Source organism: Aulostomus chinensis, chromosome 15 (assembly GCF_037954235.1).
Source record: "Aulostomus chinensis isolate RoL2024-O1b breed Wild chromosome 15, RoL_Achi_v1.0, whole genome shotgun sequence".
In the NCBI taxonomy this organism is placed as follows: Eukaryota; Metazoa; Chordata; class Actinopteri; order Syngnathiformes; family Aulostomidae; genus Aulostomus; species Aulostomus chinensis.
The window spans coordinates 7,996,026-8,022,772 of NC_141334.1; the positions used below are offsets into that span (position 1 = coordinate 7,996,026).

General features: G+C 42.5%; 1 protein-coding gene and 1 long non-coding RNA gene across 2 annotated transcripts; one reads left to right on the forward strand and one right to left on the reverse strand.

Moving 5' to 3' along the window:
* Positions 1–5,301: 5,301 nt before the first annotated feature.
* LOC147248498 (uncharacterized) lies at positions 5,302–25,420 on the forward strand. The gene is made up of 3 exons (XR_015109279.1): positions 5,302–5,632; positions 25,104–25,186; positions 25,274–25,420. It is a non-coding gene; the product is annotated as an uncharacterized LOC147248498 (long non-coding RNA).
* Positions 12,567–19,224, reverse strand: spry4 (sprouty homolog 4 (Drosophila)). The gene is made up of 2 exons (XM_086179008.1): positions 18,971–19,224; positions 12,567–16,964 (listed from the first exon to the last, which is right to left on the reverse strand). The coding sequence occupies exon 2, from the start codon at positions 16,911–16,913 to the stop codon at positions 15,771–15,773; it is 1,143 nt and encodes a 380-aa protein (XP_086035134.1). The 5' UTR covers positions 16,914–16,964; positions 18,971–19,224; the 3' UTR covers positions 12,567–15,770.
* Positions 25,421–26,747: the final 1,327 nt, after the last annotated feature.

Consider the following 26,747-nt stretch of genomic DNA (forward strand, 5'->3'; position numbering starts at 1 on the left):
ATAAACGGTGATTATTACTCCCAAAGATCAGCTACATTGGTGTAGAGCAATGATTAGAATAATGTAAAGCGAATTGTTGGCTTGCTACGCCATTACCACCTCTGGTTGTTAATGTTTTATGTAAATCATTAGCATGCTGCAGCCTCTGCTCTCCCATGCTATCAGCATTCAGTTTCAACCCACAATGCACTGCGTTTGGTTTCACGTCCTTCATTGAGAAAAAAAAAAACAATCTGACAATCTTCTCAACTGAAGCGAACAGGACCATAATTCATGTGGAAACTCACCAAGTCCAAACGTTTAAGGAGAACCAGTCCAGACATTTTGAGAAAAAGGCTAATGGAAAAATCTAAATCAGAGAAGAAAATATTTTACATTCCCTTGAGATGCTTTTTTTTGGGGGGGGGGGGGGGGTTGTTTAGAAACAGAATAAATGTGCAAAATTGAGAATAAGCTTTTACGCCGTGCATCTTTTATTGACACGACTGACCGGTCATGTCTCCTGCCTGCGTCTACGGGTATTCATGAACTGCGTCTACATCTCTGGACGGCATCCAACATGGCCAATAATGGCGGGCACAGAAGAACAATTACACTTCCCCAAGTTCCTCTAGACCTCTCCATTTCTTGGTGGTGGAAGGCTGTTGATTTTGCTTTACGTTTTTACGGGAATGTGACTATTGTTTGGGTCTGGCAAAGGTTTTCTAATGTAAGTTTTAATAAAACTGAAATCTGGACCAAACAGTGGTGATGTGGAAGGGATTTAATACTTCATTTTCCTGAAAACCTTCTGAGGACTTGCATTGTAACTAATACCTGATTCACACACAGATCTCACACTCACAGGGAAAACCTTCTGGGCCAGTTACAGCTGCCACAATTAACACAACACGCTGCAAAAGTGTGTGTGTGTGTGTGTGTGTGTGTGTGTGTGTGTGTTTAAAGGTCAGATAAACTAGTTCCTGTTGTTCCTAGAGATTCTCTTTCTTGGAAACTCTGAAACTAAATCATGTTTCACAGATGCTGGCAGGAAGTTCTTCCAGGTTTCCTCATGATTTCACCAACACTCTCCTGTGAGGTTTATCGATCGGCAGCACGAGACGAGTTTCTGTTGACTGGGATTAAAAGAGCTGCCTGCCAGTTCTCAATAATCTTTACATCGGGGGAGCCGTGGATATTCAAACTCAAAATAATCATAAGAAAGAGCCAAAGCTATCCTTCGATCCTGAGATGTCTCTTTATCTTCTAACTATGAATGTATTGTGAGAAATGCAACTCCAAAACTGCTCCCTGAACATTTCCTGCCATGCTTCTGTGTTATGCGTCTCTGGCCTCATGTGCTCATCCCATATGATGTCTCCGATGACACATAAATATAGCTTTTCAAGGCTACACTTGCTCTATTTAAAACTGATAGCATTCCCCCCCCCCCCCCCCCAGGGCCTACTCAGATGGCTTGGTAAAAATAAGTAACCCACTTATTATTACCTCTGGAAGGGAGGTCATATGATTGATTCAGCTTATCTGCAGGATTACGCCAAAAAAATAAGAGGCCAAGACTAGAGCTCCTTCAGTTTAAAAAAAAAAAAAAGGATTCTTAACCATTGTGAGTTAGTTTGAGGCAAATCAAACATATTTCTAAACATTTCCAGGCATATAGGATGGGTTCAGTTGTGGATATAATGGAGGGGGTGGGCTCTTGGCCTTGGTGGAGGTCTGTGCTCTCTGAGAGCAGTTCTAGAGAGCCAGTTAGAAATGGCTCAGAGTTCAGAACAACTTGCCAAGTTAATTTTTGGTACTTTATGTGGTTTTGTATCAATGTAAATCACCAGTTTCAACTGAAATTTGAAGTCGCATCAGTTATATAACTTAAACGCAGATACACATGATGTTTTCCCAAAGAATTGTTTTTCCTGGAATTTAACCTCTAAGATAAAAATGAAAGCAGCATGCAAGAAGAAATCTTGCCATTGTGCTCCTGCTTTCAATTCAGATCAATCTGCAACAGTTCCATTTGTTGTTGTTCCTTGTGTTCATTTGTGTATCTCTGGTCTGTGCTCTGGTCTTTGTCAGTTCCTGTTTTATTTTGAAAGGTACTCCCATTGTGTGTCTTGCCACAGCCTTGCAGCTCCTTGTGTTTCTCAGCCAATCAGCTCCTTCCTGTATTAATTATAATATATAGTATTTAAATTTAATGCCTCCTGAAATGTGATACAATTTGTTTTTTTCATCTTAAAATTCTGAATGTCCACTGATTATCATGGATGTCATGTGTAAAATATGTATTTGAATACATGATAAATTGCTTTTTAGGGCCTGATTTAATTTCTTTTAAACCTAGACTTGGACTTAAACCTTGACTTCCTAAATAACCTTCTAAAACCCGAGTACTTTCCAAAAAAAAAAAAGTAGAATTGTTCACTTCCAGTAAAGCGTTTATTTCTTCACCTCTGTACCAAGCAGAAAGATAGAAAAAACATGATAAAACTAAGACCCATCGTTTCTGTGCAAATGACTCACCAGTGCCCTACAGTTCATTAAATATTTCAGAGAAAAAAAATCACACAAAATCAAGTTTTAAAAGTAGAAAGTTGACCAGCGTCTGTATGTTGCACTGATTCATTGATTTCCTCAAACATTTAGCCACTTCTCCAGTTTAGAATAATGTCACTCTCTCTAAACCAAGAGGTTTGTGACCTGATAGCACAGAGAGAGCATGACAGGAACTTCACACCAAGAGGAAAGGTCAGCCAGCAGGAATATGAGAGTGCCAACGGAGCTAAAAGGAAACATTGAACTGCAATGGGACATGCCAAGATACCTCACCCTGAGGTCCTAAACATGCACATGCAAATACACACATGCACGCACACACACACGCACACAAAACTCTCACATACATGAAAAAACATGATTTGACCTTTTTTCTCTTTACCTATAGGTGTGCTAGCAGGAGAGATGGTGAGTGTTTGCTTGTGTCTGATGGGTTGCCATGGGGATTTTCCTTGTTGCTCATGATATTGACTAAACAGATATATGTTAACAGGAAGGCAGAGAGGCGGTCCGGCATAGTGGAGACTGCAGAAGATGTGAAATTTGTAAGAGGCACAGTTCAAGAGGCATCTCTTCTCAGACTGTGTTGGCAGAATCGGTACAGCAACAAATGTGTTAAACTTCCTGATTTCTGTCTCGGGTACTGTTGGATTTCTAATTGAACGTTGCTTTAAACTGAAACCCAACGCATCCAACCTTCTCAACAAATCTATAAATATGTATGAGAACATGCACCTAAGTTATGCGTGTTGTTTGTTTATAGCACGATGAACCATAGTCTGGGCATCCTGTGGATAAAGTTCACATAAACTGCTTGTGTCCAGTCTGATGAGCAATGCGGATAAATTTAACTCTGCCAAGGGGGTTATATTTGACCAGCGTCTGTTGACTTGTTTGTCTGTCTGTTAGCAGGATTACGTAAAAACACCACTGATTTTCAGCAAATTTTGCGGAGGGATGTTGCACTGACCAAAGAAGAACCCATTACATTTAGAGATTAATTTAGCATTGCCAAAGGGTCACATGGGTGGTCGGGGTACTCCTGGGTATTACATGCTCCTCTGTCTTTTCTATAGAGGTCCCAGTAAACCGCTGTTGTGCTGGTCCAGACTGTGCTGATGTCCCTTTTCTTGCCATTGGTCGGAGAGAATCTGTGGCAGAGCAGCAGCTTCCCTTTATGAGACGGCATTCACTGCTTCCTTTAGACCATTCTGTTGGGCCTGTTGGAGCCTCAGAACAGGGTTTGACCTGTCCTAGGCTGGATCAGTAAAATCAGTGGGTTTGTAAAGGGAGTTTGGTCTAGAGGAATGATACGAAACAGGAATGACATGGTGCTGAGTGTTCACTGAGAGATTGTTGGACCAGCACCACACCAGTGGTTCAACAAACTCATTTCTGGTGTTGGCCTGTTTCTGGCATATTTTTTTAAAATTAGTAATTTTGTTTTCCAAAAGGTCTGGAGACATTTTCAAATACAATCTAAAAATCGAATGTCTTGTTCATCTGATTCATTTAGAGACTTTCTCTCAAATCTACTGGCAAACCAAGAGTCATCATCATCCTCTCGACTCCCGCGACAAAGACTCATTGTGGACCAAAAGGATGACACTCACCCACACACGCATGCTCGCGCACACACACGCATGCACATGCACGTGGTTCAGCATCATATTTACACAAACACGCAGTGAAAAGCACACACTAAAAACATGGTCACATACATGACAAAGGACAGACTGTTATCACATGCAGAACATATGTGGATGGGCACACACACACATGCAAGCAAGATAATACACAGCGCAGTGAACACACACACACACACACACACACACACTCACTCACACACACACACACACACACACACACACACACACACACACACACAGTGCGCTGACTTCCTGTGAAGTCATACCTGTTACATAAGTCTCTTTTCTCTCCCTCTGTGTGTTTGGCTCCTTTTGTGTTGATCTTGACAGAAGAGAAACTGGAGCACAGAAAGACAAGCAGAAACATGAATGAAAGCAGATTGAACCTTTTAATTTGATAAAGATTCTCAGTATTACAATTGTTGCAGTCTAAAATTTGAAATAACGATGGTTAGTGAAACCTGATACTCAAGGAACAAAACCAGATCAACAACTACAAGACCATTGTTAGCCTCACTAAATAGTGAGCATTACCTTCTTTGTCTTCTTGTATGTTCTGTATTTTTGTGCAGAACCTTTTGGAATGTGTTGACGTATTTCTGATTTGTGGAGGAAAGTACCGGTAAATCTTTTCATTTGGGTCTCGTGTGTTGAGTTTAATCAGTGTATTCATGTACTTTACTCTGACAATACTGTATCTAAGACAAAGAAACCGTTATCACAGGAAAGTATACATGTTGCAATAGTGAGCACAGTAGTGCATTTTTGGATCAAACAATCTGTTATTATAAATTATTGTGTCGTTCTGAATTAAGAGTTGCATTTTGCGAACGATCTGAAATGTTCAACTCCTTGTGTGTGTGGTTGGGTGAATTATTTGCTATCTATTAAAAATTTGCTTTCAAAAATCCTGCTTCAGCGTCACAAACAAAGCAAAACCCTGTAAAAATACAATTTGTAAATCAAGTTCAGCACCTCATCCTCCAGACCAGCGGGGGCAGCATATTAAAACTTGGATGTCCGTAGCTACTGTGAGAAACAAGTCCATGCTTACTTCCTTAGCATGAACAACCTACCAGTTGACTTCCAATCTCAACTGTGAACAGAATGAGATCTCACACTCTATGATTATCTTACTTCTTCCGCACTGTTGAATTGATGCATGCGACCAACATGGCCCTTAAAATATGGGCACGAGATGGAATCCTCTCATGTTTGAATGCAAGCAGCTGCATCAGACTGGGTTGCTAAACTGTGGAGAGAGAAGAAGCAGAAGTGGAGAAAGTCAGCAGGGCTACAAACTCAAGCGAAGGCTCATACACTACCGCCGTCCAGTATGCTTCTCACAAATGGACAAACTGTCTCCAACAAACTGTCTCCAACAAGATGGACAAGCCACAAGTGACGAAAAATGCAACATCACCAGGCATGTAAGTAGGAGACCCCTCACTGCTCCACACAGATGCCAGCGAGAAGACAGCAGGTAGATTTGCATGTCATCACTTCACTGTGTTGTTTTCTTTTGGTTGCGCACGTTCAGAAATTCAAGATATTAGCAATTAGATGCGTCGAATTTCTCTAAAAGTTTGATTCAATATAGAACAGAATTATTTAGTTGCACTAACAGCACTATGTTGTGTCTAAAACCAGGACACACAAAGAAATAAACTCAAATTTGAATAGACTGAATTAATGAGTGATATCAGTCAATTCAAATGAGAGTCTATTTCTTTGTGTTTTAACTTGTATTTCTGCAGTGTGAATGCAATCGGACACATTAGAACTGCTGATCCCTCATGCTGCAGCGACTTAAGCTTCGAGGTACAAAATGGTGTTATGTTGGTGCCAGCGTTTGCTTTTTTTCAGTTTTATAAATAATATTTAACATTTACATCAGAATTATGTAGAGAATGTAGTTAACATGTCCCCATCAGTTTATTTTCCTCTTCAGCCAAAGATGTGACATGGATATTTCTTTCTTTTGTGAGCTTTTTACATTGTGTTTTTTGTTTTGTTGCATAATTGCAAAACTCACTTACCACAACCAGAATAGTAAGAAAATTGTACTGCTGACTGACTGAATATGAAATTACACACGAAGATGATCCGGTCAGTGAACTACAGAGAAGCTCCTTAATTCGCCAAATGTGTCGTCTGACTCAGTGTACACTGAGACAGAATATCTTGGATTATTCTAACTGGAAAGCATTCTTCGATTCTCTGTGAAGCCTCGGGAGGCTAAGGAGGACGGGATATCAGCTACATCCTGTAACAAGTGGAGGTCGCGAGGAGGGTGATGTTATATTTTGAGAGTCAGAGCAACAGTTGCACTTTGGAACAGAGATTAGAGAAGGCTTGGACTGACAGGAGGTGGGGAGATGGGAAAGCAAAGATGGGGATCAAAACCGTGTTTTGCAATACTGTACGTACTTGTACGTGCATGTATGTGCAGCTTCTTTCGTGTGCATAAATGTGTGCGTGTGTGTTCTTAGTGTTTTCGGGTTGTGTTAGTAGTGAGCCAAGAGATAAATGTATGAAATGTTATTGTGTTGGGGCTGGCCCTGCTCCAGAGGAAGTGCTTGGCTTTGACAATTCTCTCACCAGGAATGCACTGCAGGCTGCCGCCAAGTAGGCGTGTCACTGCTCCGGGGTCGGAAGCCAAGTTTGGTCGGTTCAGTTTTGGCCCCTCCGATGCCTCAGGGGACCGTACTGCTCCGCTGTTGTTCAGAGAGTGAGAGAAAACAGAGAGAAAGAGGGGAGAAGGTTTGTGTGTTCTTGTAAACTTAGTTTGTATAGATCTGAATGAGAGTGCTGTGTATGTGTGTGTGTGCGTGCGTGCGTGCGTGCGTGTGCGTGTGTGTGTGTGTGTATGTATGTGTGTGTTTTCCCTTTTGAGAGGACGATCTGAAAGGAATGCAACTGTTCCTCTACACATGTCCACCCCCCTCAGGCAGCCACCGGGCCTGTTGAAAACAGACACGCATCCATGACACACACACACACACACACACACACACACACACACACACACACACACACACACACACACACACACACACACAGATTGTGGCATGGAAGGAAGTATCAAACTACACCGGCAGAATACTTATCAAGACTGAGGAGCAAAGCTGCCCATTAAGATTCCAGACTTTCTCTGCTTAACTGCTGCAATAAGAAAATAATAGCAGCAATGTCGAACAGAACCCAATGGTGAAATACCACATTTTAAACAAATGTTTAAACATCTTTCTCCAACTTTTCTCTCCTCAGTTGTAAATCCAAGAACCAAAAAAACAAACTGTGGTGTTGAAGCCAAAGAGCACAGACAATAAGTGGAAATCGAACTTTGTGCATTCCTAAGTTGTTTGTCTAAACTTTTAATATGAATATTATATGACAGCAACGCTAGTAATTATAAAGCCACACGCATCTATGAAAGGCACGTAGGGAAAAAAAAAGTTATATGTACAGAGGTCAGATCACAGTTTGTTTTTTTTTAAATTTGTTTTTCTTTTCATGTGATGAGACTGTTGAAGCTCTCCCTGTGGGTGTCATATACCGGTGATGACTGGAAGCGGTGAAAAGAAGTCGGTGTGGCGGAGGCCTTGGTGTGCTGCAGACTGGCAGTGCCTGGTGATAAGAGGCTGCGGCCTGGATGGCCTCTCTGAGGGGAAGTGATGCAAGACAGTGGCTCTTTGTTTAGTGGCATTACTTGGTCCCATGCCAGTGGCCTCAGTGAATGAAAGGGACCGGTTGGCTTGTTTGCTGGCTGGGTGACTGGCTCCACGGTGGACAGGCTGACTGCATGGCTGACTTGCTGGTAGGCAGGCAACTGCAGCACTAAAAATCGTGGCTAATCTCTCTTTTCTCTTCTTTTTCTTCCTCGGGCTCAAAGGGACACTTAAGCCTTGAGCTGGGAAATATTTCACTCTATATAAAATACACAGCTGCTTTAGATTTTGGCATATTGCTTGTGAAACATATGTTGTTTAGACTAAAATGTTTAAAAATGTCATGTGTATTTCATTTTTTATATCTACAGTTAAACACACTGGTGCTCATATTGACAGTTTTAGGTGCAAGCATTCTGCACACCTGCTCCTCCATTGCTCCCTGTTCTCCTCCAACTGTCCCAGCAGTTCCTGATCTTGAAATCTATGTGTTTTTCCTGCAGCTGAAGCCCTCCTGTCACACTTCTACTTTTGAATTCCACCGAGGAAAGAGGGGAGGGCTGAAGAGGTTGAGATACTGTGTGTGTTTACACATCTGTGTATGTGTGCGTGTGTGTGTTTTTTAACTGCAAACAGCAGAATTTTGCAATCTGCAGATTTAAATGTTTGGGGTTCCATTTCCAAACAGCCTGTATGAGTGAGTAGACCTGCTCTGGATCTCATCTGCATATGAGTGTTATGAGCCCAGTGAGCACATGCGCTCACTCTTCCTAACTCCCCCTCGCTCACCATTGACATCCTGATCCATTAATCACACGAAGGCAGGCAAACCAAAGCTGAAGTCTACAGCAGCTTGAATCTCAAATGGTGTATTTCTGTTTCGTGAATGACACCATAACTCTTCTTGGTGTAACTCAGATGAGATAACGACTCACTGACCCCTGATCGATCAAAGCCTGTCGTCTTTCATGACCAGCGTGACACACGAACGTGATGGGGCAGGAGGGAGCAGAGACGGACGAACCGTGCTCCCTCTCTGGGGAGTGTCTTACAGACTGTGGAAGAAGGCAAAAGAAAGCCGAGCATCTTTTTTTTTTTTTTTTTTTTTTCAGTGAATAGACTTGTTTTACAACACACATGATTAACACAAAAAAAACTTTCTCTGGTCTTTGGTCTGATTCTGCTCGAGCAGATAATCATGTAAGAATGTGCATTTTTTTCATGTTGCAACTCAAAGATTCAGCGAGGTGTCATGCTTTATTTGTTTAAATCTGATCTGGCCGCATGCATAGATATAGTTGCAATAAAAAGAGTGAGGGAGGAATGGGGTAAAGGAAAAAAAGAAGGGGGTAGTGCTGTGTGTGTGTGTGTGTGTGTGTGTGTGTGTGTGTGTGTGTGTGGGGGGGGGGGGTTTGAGCGCTACACCAGATGTGAAAATGACTTTTGCAATATGTCATCTAAACAGCAAACTGCAAGGGAATTAATGCAAGCTAACATGAAGTACATAAGTCCTGGAAAGCCCAAATTACCGTAAACTTCTTGAAAATCTCAAATGGATTCAGACGACCAGCTGAGGAGACACATTATTCACTGCAGGAAACTGGCATCTGGTTTTCCCCTTGGCCTCCGAGCATTACTCTAACATATGGTACCTAAATACAGATTCATGTTGAAAAGCGGCAATTTGCAGCAATTATATCTCAGGTCACGTCGTTGTGATATGCTGATTTAGCAGAATGAGTTTTCACTGGGGTTAAAGAGCAGATTAGAGTAAAACTTGAGATTATGAAGCTCAGACATTTTCCCCTGATGGTCCGTTATTATCGCCGCGCAACAACAGCTGACACAACTGTGATGGAGACTTGCTTTCTGTCCCCAAAATGGAGGCAAGTCCCTACCATCTGGCAGTGTACACAACTTTATTTCCCAACAACATGAGGAATACAAGTAAACATACACACTAGGTCACATGTCTTAACTGGAACAAAGTCCCAACCAGCCTGAGGGTCACTGACACACTTTAACAGAGTAAAAACTCCAATTCGCTCTCTTTTACAATTTACTATAAAGATATGAAGCACTTGAATAGGATCTGAAATTAGATTATTTAAGAACTGACATACTGTAGAATTTGAGGATTCTTGTTCGATATACATAATAAAGACCTTATTCTTGATAGTGTACAGTAACGTTGCAGCTACAACAGGTTACCAACCCCCAACATTTTCCCTTCCTGATTAAATAAAAATCATTGTGAACATAATAAAAAACAAAAAGCTGTAATACTATGCGTTTTGAAAGATTGTGACCACCCCCCTCCCCTTTTATGCCTCTGAATGGTTTGGTCCACCTCTCCAAACCATTCAGGAACATTAGCACCCGTCTGTAGATGCTCTATCCAGGTATACTCCACCGCTGCTACACCTCATCAATGCCACGCATGCCAGGTGTAATAGCAGGATAAATGCACGTGTAATCAGCCGCTCTTAGGGCCCTGTTCAGTTTAGATGCGCGTTGGTCGTTCATTCCTATAAATGTGGGTAAGAAGTAGATGATGTCACAAAACCTCCACGCATAGTTCATCCAAGTTGGGTGGTTTGTAGAGCGAGGCCAGTTTAGCATTCCGCTAACTTGAATGGGAATAACAAGATTTAGTCTAGATTTCAATATGTTATCACACCAGGAGGATCAAATTATTATCATGGAACAATAGTTTTATCGCCGCCTCTTCACAATGGCAGTCATTTAGGGCCCTTGTGCATCAGGGGATGGACGCCATACTTGTAATTCCAAGTTTTGTCCACAGGGAAACCCTGTTGCTACTGTCAGGGCTTTGACCATAAATACTTTGAAAAATTATAAAAAACAAAAAACAAAATGGTAAGAACTGATAATGATATTTTGGCCCTGTTTTTAATGTAGTTTGCTTTGTTAGAAGTGCAGATATGTATTTATGAAATACTTCACCACATGAAAAATTCAGGTTGTAAAATGTTCAAGATAAATTCACCTCGCATAATTCTATGCTGTATTCTGACTGTAAAACTATTTATATCAATAAATGAAGCATTTATTGATATAAATGACTTGATCACTATAAACGCTATGTTCGGATATTAAATACGTTTCTGGCGTACTCCGTAACGCTCTGGATTTTTCTCCAACAGCAAAATATTACAGTTCTGCTTCTTTGGGGAAAAGTAAATCTAATTAAGCATATCATTGCTTTACTGCTTCTCTTCAGCTACTGTAAATGACCTGCACGTGTGCGCCTGAGTGTGTGTGTGTGTGTGTGTGTGTGTGTGTGTGTGTGTGTGAGAGACAGAGAGAGACAGAGAGAGATCCAGCTGCAATGAGTGAGTGAGAGATGCCAGAAATATCAAAAGGAATCTGTAGATTTACTACAACGGTTCTTGAGCCAGCACCTTTGCTGTCTCCCTCAGGAACTGCTCTTGATACTTTTCTTCTGTTGTTTTTGTCCCCCAGCTGTGAAATGTCTGCCCTTTGCTCCCCACCAATCACAGCTTAGGATACCACAGCACAAATAATTATTTGCATATAAGCTTTTTGACCCTGGACTGGTTCCTGGATCCAGCCTGCAATGATGCAGCTGATAATGAGTGGTTTCCTCCTCACCTGCCTGTGCCCAAGCTTCCTGTGTTGATGATATGTATGTGGCCCAGTAGGGTGGAGATGACAATGTAGGTGTGGAGGAAGTCAAATGCAGGTGTGTGTGTGTGTGTGTGTGTGTGTGTGTGTGTGTGTGTGTGTGTGTGTGTGTGTGTGTGTGTGTGTGTGTGTGTGTGTGTGTGTGTGTGTGCTGTCCCAGATGGGTGCTGACAGACCGGCAGGTAAACAGGCAGGTTGGTCTCTGATCTCACCTGTTGGAGCAGACTCAGTAGCGCCTGCAGTGCTGCTACAGCGGAAACATGTTCTCTATGTCACTGTGGAAGGTCTGGCCTTCTTCTCTTCTCTTCTCTTCTCTTCTCTTCTCTTCTCTTCTCTTCTCTTCTCTCACACTCCTCTCCCAGGTGCAATCAGGTTAACTCACAGGAAACAAGTGAGGAGGGGAAGTTGGGGGGTGTGCGTGAGGGTGTGGGTTGGGTTGGGGGGGGCTTCTGACAAAGGGGGGGAGGGAGGAACCCCTCGGGGTAACAGCGGCACAGGTGGGCTGCGTGTGACGAAAGTGTGTGACGAGAAGATTTAGCGTGCACCACTGCTTCATAAGGAGGTGTTTTACAGGGAAAAGAATGTGACACATCCAGATTAAAACAGACCACCCCTATAAACTTAACCTGAGACACACACACACACACACACACACACACACACACACACACACACACACACACACACACACACACCATTAACTACTTTCTGTCTCACATTACATCGTCCATTGGAAGTCTGTGAATTATTTCTAGCTGGTTTTTGACTGTTTCTGCTTTATTTATTCGTTTGTTGATGGTTTTTGGACACTTCATTGTCCTGCAAATGTTTTTTTATAGAACCAAACCCCAGGAGGTGAAATGATCATGAAAACAACTGACACCTGTTAACTCTTTTGCAGCCGCTGAATCAGTCACCATCTAGTTGCTCAAGTATCCACGTAAGAAGTTTCTTCATGTGTTTTTGGTGCATTCTCATCCATAATTGTGCTTGATATATCGTGTTTGTATGTGTGCATGTGTGTATGTGTGCGCGCCATGTGGTAGAAGCACTCACAAAAGATATCACACAACAGTCGAGTATATTTAACAATATATATTTTCCATTGTCAATGTACATTCCATTTCGACATAAGCTTTCTTCACAAACAAAAAGTTGGCATCTAAATAAATACTATATAAAATAGAACTTCAAAATAAATATATCTATAAAGGGAACCTTTTATATGAGAGTTTTTTTCTTTTTGTTATATCTAAACAAAACAAGATCTCATGTCTGAATCTCCAACTTTGACATTGCAAAGGCATAAAGGAATGGAGTAGCATCACCCAGCTAAATGAGACTTTTCCTCTTGTTTTCAGTTTGAAAATAAAAAACAGTGTCTGCAAATAGGCGACACGCTGGGGGGGGGGGTGGGCAGGGCGTAAAGTCACAGCATTGTAGCAAAGAAAAAAAAAAAAGAACAACACAAAAGGTTTAAACACTGAATTGTTGGTGATTATTCCACACCTTGAACAAACTAGCGAGCACATGTAAAAAGTATAAAGCTAGAGTGAGGGCAAGAAGGCTACTCTCGCAGGGACAGGGAAGATTTAAAGAATGAACCTTTTTTTTAAGAAAGATGTGGAAGAGAGATGGCACACGACACGAATTGAAAGAAGAAGAAATTTTAAAAAAAAAACAGAGACAAGAAAACAGGGAGAGAAAGAGACTTGTCTCTCCCTCCGCGGCTCTGCAGTATGACATGTTTATGCACAGCAGCTGTGTTTGTCAATCAAGGCCAGGGGTGTTCGTTGGACAATTTCTCAGGGACGAAGGAAGGTAGGAGAGGAAGGAAAAAAAGAAAAGAAGGGATAGAGCTGAGCAGCAGGAAATGGGTTGATCCGGATAGGGGTAGCTTGTGTTCCCAGTGTGGATTCAATCAATCCACAGTCTTTTGGGACTTCGGAGAGGAACCAGGGAGTTAACTTAGCCTCTCGACTGCTAATGAGCCATGGATGCTTTTATTCATTTATTTTTTCCAACTTTGTTATTGCCGGGCACACTTTTTAAAATCAAGTGCTTGTGATCGAAAGACCTGTCATTTGAACCTTCCTCTCACAACCCTCCCTCTTCCCTTTTTTTTAAATCTCACAACCGCAAAAACATCTTTTTCTTACCCTCAAAATATATATCTAATATATTCTCTATATATTTTGTACTGAATTGTAGTTATAATGTACCATGCAATCTTTCAAGGACATTTAAAAGTCTCTTCTAAAGAACACAAATGTTGTGAAACTATTTACAGCAAATAACATTTCACCTGCATAGCTCTATTACTAAATATATTGTCAAAACATTTGTGATTTTTGCTGCCCATCTACACGTACGAGGCCTTTGCTCAGTCACACAGTCATTCTCAGTTTTGGCACCTTTCTATCACACTGAATTGCTTGGTTTTGAAAATATTGCCAAATACATTCAAGACAAAGGACAGTGTGTTTTTCTTTCCTGTTTTTTTTTTTTTCTTTTTCCCTGTGTGATATCAGCTTTGTGCAACGAGACAAACACAGGCATGAGGTGCCCTAATGGAAGTTGAGGGTCTAACATGAAAGAGAAGTGTGTGTGTGTGCGCGCGCGTGTGTGTGTGTGTGTGTGTGTGTGTGTGTGTGTGTGTGTGTGTGTGTGTCTCACGGAGCAACAGTATCCCTTTATGCCAAACAGAAAAGGCCATCAGCATTAAAGGGGCGCATGCTTTTGAGAAATAACTGTCGTCGACTCCATTTGGCGAGAGTGCATAACAACTGTGATCACTCAGACAGCAAAAACATGCTACTGTACGTTTGCTTCCTTTGGCAAAGTCCTACGAACGTCATGCAAGCCACAAAAATAGACTTTAAGAATAAAAGACAGACTATCTGGCTAACACAGCTATGCAGCATCATGATTAGAATTGAATGAAGACACCGGTGTGTGCATGGAGGGGTGCTAAATGTGAGCTAGCTGAGGTGATTAATACTGTGCTTTAGTACATCCTTAGAGGGGTTAGCATCTTCCTAAAAAGGTTGTGCAAGTGGCAGGTTTGATTTTGACAAAGGCTGACTGACAACTTCGCTTTGCCTTCTCTCCTCCTCTTCATCACTTGCATTCTTTACACTCTGGAAAAAAAAAATTCTCTGGCTTAGCTTACTGGTTTTGAATTATTCACTATTGCCTTTTTGCCCCTAGATGTTTCTTTGCCGCTTTGTGCAAAGAGGAAGTAGACCAGGCTCTCAGGCAGTTTAGCAATCGACATGCTGTAGGTCAAGTTCTAGAGAGGACAGTCCCTGAGAAGGTGGGGAGTACTTTCTTTTTTACACATTTCTCTACAACACATTGACTTCTAGCACGGCGGGAAACCATTAGACTAGAGCATGCAGGTCATGACATGCACTACCTCTGAGGTGATTGGTGAACAGCAATCTATTAGCATATCCGTGTTTCCCCCCCAAAACAGGAAACGCACTGTGAAGTGATTATCACTCTTTAACTTGCAGCATAACTGCTTGCACATGATACAGAATGAGGATTATGGGAAATTTCTTGTTTATATATAAAGACAGAAATGTTAGCATTACCATGCTAGCATTCTTTTAGCTGTAAGAGGAAGAGTGGCCACACTGATCATCAGAATCGTGGAGAGTAAACGGGCCTTCACAAAGCCACGGTACAGGTTTCAAACAGGCAGACTGTGCTTTTGGGGGTCTGAGGGGGTGTACTGATATCCATCTCCCTCATTTAGCTTCTATGTTATTCCAGGATCAGCAACCAGCTTGTGGTTAGTTACCTTTACCAAATTAGCTGAGAAATACAGAGCAGCAGAGAGGTACAATGACTTTGTGCCTACAGTCATCTTCCCAAAACACCGGTCCCACAACCTAGTCTCTTCTTCTTCTTTCACGGTTACAAAAAAACAAAACAAAATAAAAAAGAAATTAAAAAAAACAAGATAAAACTTCTCAGAGAGCCTGTCAACCATCAGGCTTGTTTTTGATCATCCACCCTTTCAAACACAGGTCAAGAAGCCATTTAAGTACCTTTGTTTTACATAAGTCATCTTCCAGCAGATTAATGGGGTAGTTTAAGGGGTTGGTGTTGGATTGTCCTATCCATAGAGAGCGAGCAAGTACTGTGGTGCTGTCCAGTTTTGTTTTGTTTTTGTTTGCTTGTTTCAGAAAGGTCACCGCCAAACCAGTTTGGTTTGGTATCATGACCCCTGCTGCTGCTGCTGCTGCTGCTTCTCTAGCATTCCAACCTTTGCGTCCACACCTCCGTTTTTACACACAGGGATGCTCATGCCACCTTGCAAGTTCTTGCACCGGCAGCCGGGCCTGCTAACATTGTCATAACACTTCTGTCCCAATTTTGCTAGGCCCGTAGCTGGCAAATAGCAGACCAGGCAAGGCAGGACAACAGAAAGGGCAGCCATGAAGGACCAGCGTGCGCAGCAATTGGCCTGGGAACACGAGCAGGGCTTGTCGGCACAGGAGCCCTCATCATCCTCGTCTTCGGTGCAGTGGTAGAAGATCCCTTTGACCAGGCACATGCAGGTGGCCGTATCCACCAGGCTCTGAGCAGAGCACAGGCACTCCTGGTTGCAAACCCAGCAAGAGGGTAGGGTTCGGGGGAGCGTGCACTCTGTACATCGACACTTCCCACAGTGTTCGCAGAGAAGGAGGTGCTTCTTCTCGGCTGGGGAGGAAGGGATCAGCGCCGGCCCCTGCTGACCTGCAGTGGTGCACACACCTCCTATGGGCATCTTTGCAGACTTGAGGTCCAACGATTTAGAGGAGGAGCAGGAGGAAGCAGAAGAAGAGGAGGTGAGGACTTTAGATTCAGGGGAAGTGAAGCAGCCAGGCGTTCGGGTGGAGATTGTGTTAACAGGGCCCTGGTGGGGATGCAGGTTTGGATGGTGGTCCACTGTTGGTGTGGGTGCAGCGTGATCTAACAGCCTCTGATCAGACGAAGTGCTGCTGCTGCTGCTGATAGAGCTGGGCCTCCCGCTGAAGGAAATCCAAGGGTGGGTGGTGGTGTCATGGTGAGGGTGGGGCTCGCATCGGCTCTGCTGGTGATTGTGATGGTGGTTGTGGTTTGCTCCCACAAAGGCCTCCTGATTCTGACCGAGCCAGTTGATCCTTCGGTTCATAGTCTTCTGACTGGGGGGCTGCTGGGAGACGACAGCGGGGCTGTCGATGTAGTCATTCTCCACATGTGAGGACTTTATCTGATCGATGGGGTAGATGGTGAGGGGGTGCTGCAGACGGCCGTAGGGCACTCGACTGTCCAGCAGGGGCTGGGATATGAGGGAGGAGGACACTCCGGGGATGTGGTGGGGAACCCTGGACTCCATGTGTAGGCTGGTGCCTCGCACGTCGTCACTCTAAAGCAGCATTTAGCAAAGCTGCAGAGAAACATAAAAGCAGTAACTGTTAGAACCCACTGAACCCGTCGCGTCTCTGATGCTAATTTTTCTGAAAACTTCTTTTTTTTTGGTTGACGTGGAGAGAAGACACATTTTATACGATGTTAATCCATGAATAAATCTCAAAACTCTCCACGGGGACCTTCAGTTTACTTGACATGACGTAAAAAGAACACATCTCTTCGTCTTTCACTTTTTTTCTAGTCATTTATATCGATGCATATCGGAAAAGTTACGTTTTTAAACATCCTTTTAACCCTATTTGGTATGATTCATGCACTCTTGGTAATGCACCAGGCTGTTTTTATTAATATTTTTATCTCATGATGGAACTATACTAAAAGCGAACACCACCAACGGGGTTTCAAACTTCCTCCGTTCTAACGCTGACATTAGGACAATAGATTTCATTGCCTCTCTTCCAAAGAGCAGGGAGCAACCAGAGAGCAGGGCTTGCATGCAAAAGACTCACAGATGCAAACAAGGCAGAGCAAAGAGGGAACGAGGTTGCCAGAAAGAGGACTTCGACAAAAAAAATCAATCTCAGCGAAAAAAGGCGAAAGAAAAGGAGGGATGTTAACATCATTTCACATTTTATCTTTTCTCCACAGCCACCGTAAGTCGGTAATAAGGAACATATTTGAGAGGATTGAGAGGATTTTCTGAATGAGAGCTCACCAACTTGTGAATGAAATGGATTTTTATGAACTGCAGCTTTTTTTGTGTGAATGAAAGGCTGCAGGAATCGATGCGCTCCAGTCACGATGAATAGAAAAAAAACGCTTTCATCTATTTATCAACGAGCCGTGAGAATCCTGGCATTTTATTTATTTTTTCTTCCTTCACTCTTTCACGGTTACTTGAATCTTCCAAACCATGTACCGGGATTCTGCTCTGTTACCGCTCAGAACCTTCTGCTGATGGATGATCTGTTGTGTCTTATTAAAAAAAAACAAAAAACGTGTCAGCACACGGGACTCTGCTGTTATTCTCCTTTGCCTCCCTCAGATCTGCAAAAGCCTGTTTGAGAAACCTGTTGTGACATCGCTGGCACCGACACAAGCGCTTGTGATCGTCAAATCTAGACCATTATGAGCTCCCAGCCGGAACTCTCTCTCTCTCTGTTTTCCCTCTCTCTCTCTATCTGTCTATCTGTGTGTGTGTGCGTGTGTGTGTGTGTCCCTCCCTTCAATATGTGAATGGACTGAGTCATAAAAACCGGAGGCGGCCGCTCGGCATACTCAAATAGCATGTTTATACAACGATTTCAATGCTCGATCTACGCAACACAAAAAAAAGTACATAAAACGTTGATGCACAAGCGAGGAGCTGCGCTGCGTGCAGCGAAGAGGTTGCGAGGTGGATTTTAACCGGCGGTAGTTAAGTGCGTAGCTTGACGTGTAAACCTGCACGTCTTCGTTTGTTTGGGGAAAAAAAAAAACATTCCGATAAAAAGCAAAATATAAAATATTGAATTAGAAGGAAGCAGAATGAGACAACGAAGGAAATGACAAAAAAAAACAAAAAACACCTGACACCACCGACACGGTGCGCCAACCAGCCGGTGGCTGCAGCGGAGATAAAACATGAAGCCCTCAAGACTTTGATAAGAGAATTCAGAGCAGATGAAAGAATCTGCTGCCGTTTTACAACGTCCATTTGACCACAAATAGAGAAGCGGTCGATGTTTAAATCGACTGTTTTTAAGGAGTTGTGCTTTTAATGATAAGGTGACCGCTTCCCCTCTCCGTGCCCTTAACTTCTGGTACGAAATCGGTGGTTAAATATTGACTCAAAGTGCAAATACTTGGTCGGGGAAACGGGTCGTTACAAAATAGCGTGAGCGATTTATTCTTTTTTTTTTTTTGGCTTTGACGATCCAGTGGACGTCAAGCAGAAGCAATAACGACAATAAAACAGCTGTCCGTTTGCAGCCGCGAGCTCAAAATGTTACATCCACTACGCCAGCGGAGGTGATCACTTACTGTGGTTTCAGGATAAAATTCTCATTCTCTTCGTTGCGCACAAAGGTTTGCGCGCAGCCGATATTCCAGACCGAGAGAGCGAGCGAGTCGCTCCAGAAAATGTCGAGTTAAGTCCAAATGTTAAGGGGATGGTACGAGCGAGCTCGGGGAGAGGAGGACGGGTCTCCGGCGCTGTACTCCACTCGCTGGTGCGTAAAAGACGACTGCGGTTGTGGACGCAGAGCTTTGGATATGATGTTGCAACCACAGAGGGGGGGAGGGAAGTGCGTTTTTATGAATGGGAGGGTAAGAGGAAGGGAAGGGGACGGCACCGCGCAGATGCCTCGACGTTTTTTTTTTTGTGAATGGGAGGGACTCGGGAGGGCTCAAACGCGGAGGTTACATTTTTATGAATGGGAGGACTCCGAATGACATTGCGCACGCGCGATGCCCAGATTTTTATGAATGGGGAAGAAATGGCGAATGAGACGTGTGTGAGAGCGAGGGGAAGGAGTGTGTGTGTCTATCTGTGTGTGTGTGTGTGTGTGTGTGTTGGGGGTGACGGATGAGGAGGTGGGGGCTTTTTTGGTCACAGGGGCAATGTCAGGTCTGATTTACATAAAGAGTCGACTCATCGACTGCGGTGCCGCTCTCCCTCTGTTTTAATTCATCGATCTGTGCAGCTTCCTGCTACAAGAGACGCGATTGTGGCGCTAGTGTCTCATAGATTAAAGTGAGGGTGATATCAGAGGACTAAAGGTGCAATTCAATATATTTTTTTTTACTGTTTTTTTCTCCTTGGGAATTCTTATTTCCAATATCTATTTAGTTCTGGTTAATACGTAGAGAAAAAAAATCAGGCCGTAAGATAAATAAAACAAAACATCCAAACAGCCATAACCTACAGGAACACTCATGTGTTAGATAAACACACACATATAGAGACCAGTATGGATCACATGGCCCAGCTTGATGGAGCTGGATAATCGCCACTCCCCTCATGTTCCTGTTCTCTCTGTTTATTGCGAACAAGGACGTGCCCTTCTGCATCAACATGCTTGTGTGGTGGTGTAAAAAAAAAACAAAAAAAAAACAGGGGGAGGAGGAGGACGAGGAGGGTGGTGTGCTGAGTGGCGGTGGGTGGGGGGTTATAACGCCTACCCTGGAACGCAAACCAGCATGAGGGCAGGCAGGATTCACAAAAGGACAGGATGTTGTTGATTTGTACCGAAACCACACGGAGGAAATGAGTGTGAATTTCCTTTCTCTCTGACATCCCTGTGTGTGTGTGTGTGTGTGTGTGTGTGTGTGTGTGTGTGTGTGTGTGTGTGTGTGTCTGTGTGTACGTGTGTGCGCGCTTCCCTACCGCCCCCCCCCCCCCCCCCCCTTCAGCTCGGGGCTTTTAACCAGTCAAAGGTTAACAGTTCCCCCATTAACGGTGTGCCTATATCACCATGGCAACTACTACACCTCCAAATTGGGATTATTGTTCTGGACAAAGAGACAGACAAGAGAGGAAGTGCCTCAGAGAGTCTATATTTAGATTGATCAATGGATCTTAGTGTAGCTTAGCATGCATGCTAATTGTATGAAGCAGAAGAGTCATCTGAAAGACAATGAAACTGATAATGTGAAAGCCTCCAACTAATGCAAAACAACAACAACAACAAAAACAACAACAACAAAACACTTGGGTTTGCACAGTTCAGCAAGAATCAAATCACAAACTAAATGAAGGCAGTTGTGCACTTTTTCTTCATTTGCAGTTGACATAATATACATTAAGTTCAATAATTTTTTTTAAGTATTACCATTTTTGCTTTGAGCTATTCAGTTTCATGCATTGGATGAAGAAACTGGATGAAATACTACTGAATACCTTTGTGAAAGCTTTAATTCAGATAATTTACATGTTTCCTTTTTTAACGGCGGATAAATAAACCCGTGATTATATTACATGATTATTTCTTTCTAAAGGAGACGACGCAGTGCAATTGCATAAATCTCTCTGATGGATTCATATGCAAGGAACTTTTCAGTAAAAATCATTCCTATATGTTCTTCTCTTTTCATATCCTTCACATTTTTAACTCCCTGCGCACGAAAAAACACGTACTTGCAGATGTGTGTCTGCAGCTGCATGGCTCGCAGGCACAGTCTCCATGAGGCGCTTGTTGAACTGTAGATATCTTGTCGGTGTGATCATCCAGGAATACATGCACGGAAGGGAAGGCCTAGATTTCTCTCCAGAGTCCTTCCCTCCCAGCCTTCCTTCCTGCCACATCTGTTAGCTACTGCTGTGAGTTTGGGTTATAACGGACAGCCCCATCTGCTTCCCGAAAACAGACATATTGAGTATTAGAAAATGTTTCAACTCATTTGAGGACACCTAACAAAACATTGCTTTGTTTTTAGGAATCCAGACTAATCCACATCTAAATTGAATTACAATGTCAACAGGCTATTTGTCTATCAGGTGACATATTTTACTAATCTATAGGTGTTTGTCAGCCTTGTTTTTCCTGACTGCTTCCAAGAAACAATAACTTGAGAAAAGCTGGTAATTGCTCAGGTGTGTGTGTGTGTGTGTGTGTGTGTGTGTGTGCGTGTGTGTGTGTGTTGGTAAGCAGAGTGTAAGGTGACAGTGCTTGAATGCTAATCATCACAATGGCTCCACAGAGTGCTCACAGCTTACAAAAGCTTCCTGTTGCAGGTAAGTCCTCTTTTAAACCTTGACGCGCCGCAATACACATCTCTCAGCCAGTAACAGTTGCGCCGTTGCGGAGGCAGCCTGAAGTTCTTGGATGTTTTAATCATGCATTGACAAAAAAAGTGATAACAGTACCAAAAAATCGTGAGGATAACTGATGTTAAAAATGGGATAAATATTGAAGATGTAATGCCGGGTTATGGTGTCTAATATTCATCATCAGTGTGCGGTTTTGAATGCTGTTTCTGTGACAGCTCTAGTGCAGAATCAGCCTCTTAAAATGACATCTCCACTGAATTTGCTGCCAGGGTCCAAACATTTTCCCACCAAAAAAGTACAGTATGTGCCATAAAAGCTGCAATGAATAAAAACATTGAATCGTAACTTGTGTAAAGTGAATGTGACCAAAACAAAGCCAGCACTTTTTAAGTTTCCTGTGCTTTCCTCCGGTAAATATTTGTGTTTTTATGGAACATTAAGAAACTCTTTTCTAGATCCACCTACAACAACATCTCTGCTCAGCCATAATGATATTTAACATTTATCTAAATGCAAGCTTCCTCTCTTGGAAGTTTAGTTTCATCCGTCATCAGCGGTCATTAATAATCTCTCCCATTCAAACTTGATGTTTATTATTGCCGTTAATTATGTTCTTATTATAGTTTTTTTTCTGGCTTTACATCTCCGTTGTGTATGATTAACTTTACCGAGGCCTGCCTTTTTATGAAGTGGTGTAATAAAGTTGATTTTCCCCTCTAACAGTAGGGCAGGCTGGCAGCCAATGGTAACATCATTTAATAATGACCTGTTGTAACCTACAGGAACACTCAGGCTGACTGAGCCAGCTGAAAGCAGCATTGTAGCTATCGTTCGCTAACTGGTGGATTTCAAGCATGGGGCCAGGTAGCTTCTACTCCTCAAATATTGACTTCCTTCCTCGCTGCCCGCCTGGTCGGTAGGTGTGTTTGTGTGCTTTGGAGTCAGGAGAGGTGTGTGGTAAGAGAGGCTGGATGGGTGTGTGGTTGTGTGAGTCTGTGTGTCCACATCCATCAAAATAAAGAGTTTGATGACTTTGGCCTGCCCTCATTGAACCATAATAGGATCCATTAGACCTAATTCACTTAGAGCCATTAGAGATCTCACCCTTTTTTTTTTGTGGAAAGAAATAACACACTGGCCAAGTAAGCTGCACAGTCTCTGCTGCTGTAACGACACAACAGGTGGTATCAGTCCTGATAGCATCGATGCGTTGATTTGTATTTCAGTGGAATAAAAGTTGATAAGATAAGATGCACCAGTCTTTAGCAAGTGAAAGAATAAACCAATCATCTGTTTCTGGCTGTGTAAACCGTCACCACCTGAATTCATGCATTCATGCCTCCAACCTAAAATTCTGAAGTGGAAATATTCTCTGAATACGTTTTAAAATTTGGTCAAACTGAAATATCTCCTGAAAATGTATTGAAATCCGTGAACAGAGCATGACTCCTCCTCCTCAGTGTGTTCACCTTCAGTATGACCCACGCGTGTGGAATGTAGAAGCCCTTCACTTTTGCACTGAGATGTTTAATGGCTTATTTTCGATTTTTCTAAATTGTTATTTTCCACTATTCAATGGGAAAACGCTCGTCCAGATAATGAATGTTTGGCCCAAAATCTGCAGCAGTTTGACCGATATTTGACATTGAATGATGGTGCTTCCTCAGAATGAACGTGACTGCCTAGACCGACCCATGGGTCCACCTTCTGTGTCCTACGCCTGACCCAAGTCAAGCCTAGTTCAACCCCTTTGGTTGGAACCTGGCCCACACAGTACTTGGTACGCCGCTGCCGTAAATGAGCCATGAGTGCCAAAAAGGACCCAGATTAGGCTCAGATGTGCTGCTGTAACCCGAAGGAGCACATATTTTTGGTATTTATGGACAACAAAAATATAAAAATTATGCAAACATGTGCAGCGTAAAACATTTCACTTGAAAGACCTGTAATAAACACCATTTTGTTCTTAATTTTTCAAAATAAAAGGCGTACATAACACTTTCAGATCAGTAATTTGTGGTCAGAACTACTTTGTTATTTCATTGTCTTAAATATTTGATCTCTATTTGGGGCAATTCTTTTCTTTTGGCTCTAATTTCATTTTATTCCAGATCCGTTTTGCAGCTTTGCATGACATGTTCAGAGTAATAATCATGACCAGTAATTTGACACGGTCATGCAGGAGGGATGGTGGTTTGTGGTCCCAAATCGTCCCACCCCTTGTTTGAAAGACCTGATAAAAACTCATTTGTATTGACTGAGATTTTGCATGTGAAAAATACCTGGAAATGATGTGAATTACTTCGGTTTGCTAGCTGATCCTCAGTGACACCTGAAGGTCTAACGGTTTTGGAAACCCATGACCTGGAGGTCGGGTAGACTATATTTTCACTGGATGACCGAGAGCTGGTTTCCATGTTGAAAAGCATCTGCCCAGCTGAAACGCTCTCAAACAAAACACAGCCTCCCTGTCAGCTGCAGGGGTGCTGCTGTGTCGCTGACCCTGACCTCTCAACTTCCTGGTTTGGTGGAAATGTGACGAAAGAATTTCCCTGAAGGGATCAATTAACCTCCCTCATTAAAACCCTGTGATGGGTTTTGTGATGGGAGCTCCTGCAGAGAAGATCATACTCTTAGGATTTATAAAACGTAGTAGCTTGATATCATTTATGCTTTAATGAATAAGGAGTTGGTGCCTAGAACAACAGTGTGGTTATGGACATTATCTATACGTCACTTTTTCCCCCTAGTTCATTTTCCATCTCTTGCATAAATGGGAATATATGACAGAAATGGTTCAGATGGAAAATAGTTTAAGAAACCCGTGTTTTATCAGGTTTTAGCTGCATCTTGGTATGTGAAGAGAATAAAGTCGTATTTTTGTAGATGATTCTTGAACTGGTTCTGTGTCCTTATGGATAATTGTGATGGATGTGTGAAAAGTGTTTGGTGACTCTGAGACTATAAAGTAACGTCCATTCTTCCTGCTGGGTTCATAAACCAAACTCCACTCTTCCGGGAGATATTGTTGGGGAGTGATACCTAAACGCCCAGACGTGTTGAGACCTGTTGAGTCGTTCATGTTAATGCAGTGGAGCACTTTTAACATTTAAATGAACATCTGTTAACAAACAAGGTCATGCAGTGTTCATTAAGCTCCTCGTCGCCAGGTAAATCTCTCTTTGAGTTGTAACAGTAGATGGAGTTTGTATCTGTGGCGACATTCCTGTGCTGCTGGGAGGATCTCAGGGCGGAGCGCCACAGTTTTACAGCTGCAACACAGGGGGCCATAGCTTACTTGTGGTTAGCCCTCCGTTACCTTTAAAGTGGATAAATAATGTAATCCTGGGGCTCTTTTAGGGTTAATAGAACAAATGGATCATTTTGGTATTGTTTGACCCTCAGAACAATCAATTCATCGGTTTGGCAGATATTTGGACCGCGATGGGAAAGCAGTTTGGTAGCTTGTTATCTAAACGCAGAAAAAGGTACGTATGAGCTGATTATTTAAGATTTGATTATTTTCAACAATTTCACAGGTTTACTGTAACTCTGGAGTATTTTGTGTATTGCAGCAATTTCTGCTCCAGACTGACACTCACCATCTCCATGAATACTGCACAAACAACAAGCAGAGGGTAGACACCGCTGGGTATCTTTGGAAGTGGGTGTCAGTGAATCTCATTTCACAAGAAAGGAATAAGTAAATTCTCTTTTTTAAATGGCAGAAAAAAATTTTATTGTTACAATAATACAAAAAAAAGATTTGTTGTCAAGTAGAATAATCCCACTTCATGGACGGATATATTTGCTGAAATAAAATGTTTTATTTTTTAATGTTTTATTTTTGCAGTGTAGACCCTGATTTACTGTAAATGACATCTGTAAATATATAATAGTCACAGCATCCACACACACACACACACGCACACACACACACACACGCACACATAACTTGGCCCTCCATCACTGTTTTCCATAGTCAAACGTCTGGCTGATATTATGTCTAATTCCAGGCATGTAATTAGTGTGTAGCCAGGTCTGGTTCTGTCTGGGTCAGCATTGAAATTGTGTGTGTGTGTGTGTGTGTGTGTGTGTGTGTGTGTGTGTGTGTGTGTGTGTGTGTGTGTGTGTGTGTGTGTGTTGAGTCTGATGTTAGCCAGCACCACCGGACGGGCTGTGGACTGCACCACTCTAAACCGAACCACACATGGAGGGCAAATAAAAAACACATTACTGTGCGAACACACATACACACACTTCCACAAGGATACACAAGTATGCACAAATACATAAATAGCAAAGGACAACCAACATGGGGCCAAACTTTTTTACCAGGCAGCCATAGAACTGACACATCAGGAGTCATGAATGTGTCAAAGAAGGCAGAGGCAGCAACAGAATTTAACTTTCAAACTGAGATGAAATTCTACTGATCAAGCTAATGATGCTAACCTGACATACTTTCATGAACAATGCTGTGGATTTTTTATTTTTTTTAATAAACATGTCAGTTACAGTGGAGAAATGTACCACACACCATATTTTTTAATGCAGACCTGGTTTGATGATCAAGGTTCTCAAAACCAGCAACATCTGGTAATTGCTCTGAATCAAGAGTGTTCACTTAATACATGAACAGCTCATTCGCTGTTGCTATTTTTGCTTCGTTTCTGCTGGATTATATCAGTGGTTTTCAAGATGGGGTCCGGAAAGGAGTTCAAGGGGCTCCAAAGGAGAATAATCGATTCTCTGTTCCATCCATAACTTAGACGTTTTAGATATTTTGGTTTCACCATACAGACAGTCAAGAAAGGAGCAGGCACTTGGATGAGTCGCGGGCTGTTGAAGCCAGTTGGCAGATGGGCGAAAAACATCTTTTAGATCTAGAAAAGTCTTCAGTGACGTTCTCTGATGTTCTTTCAAAGACAAAAAAACCTCTCTAGTTCTGATATGACTGACGCCTCGGCGGCGTCGACGGTAATCTCTTCAGGAGCCGCTGTCACTGTCGTCACTTCACCCAAATGATTGTGGTTGGAGATGAACACA

What these genes read in the sequence shown, in the direction of transcription:
- spry4 (XM_086179008.1), bottom strand. Translation starts at nt 16,913, where the DNA reads ATGGAGTCCAGGGTTCCCCACCACATCCCCGGAGTGTCCTCCTCCCTC.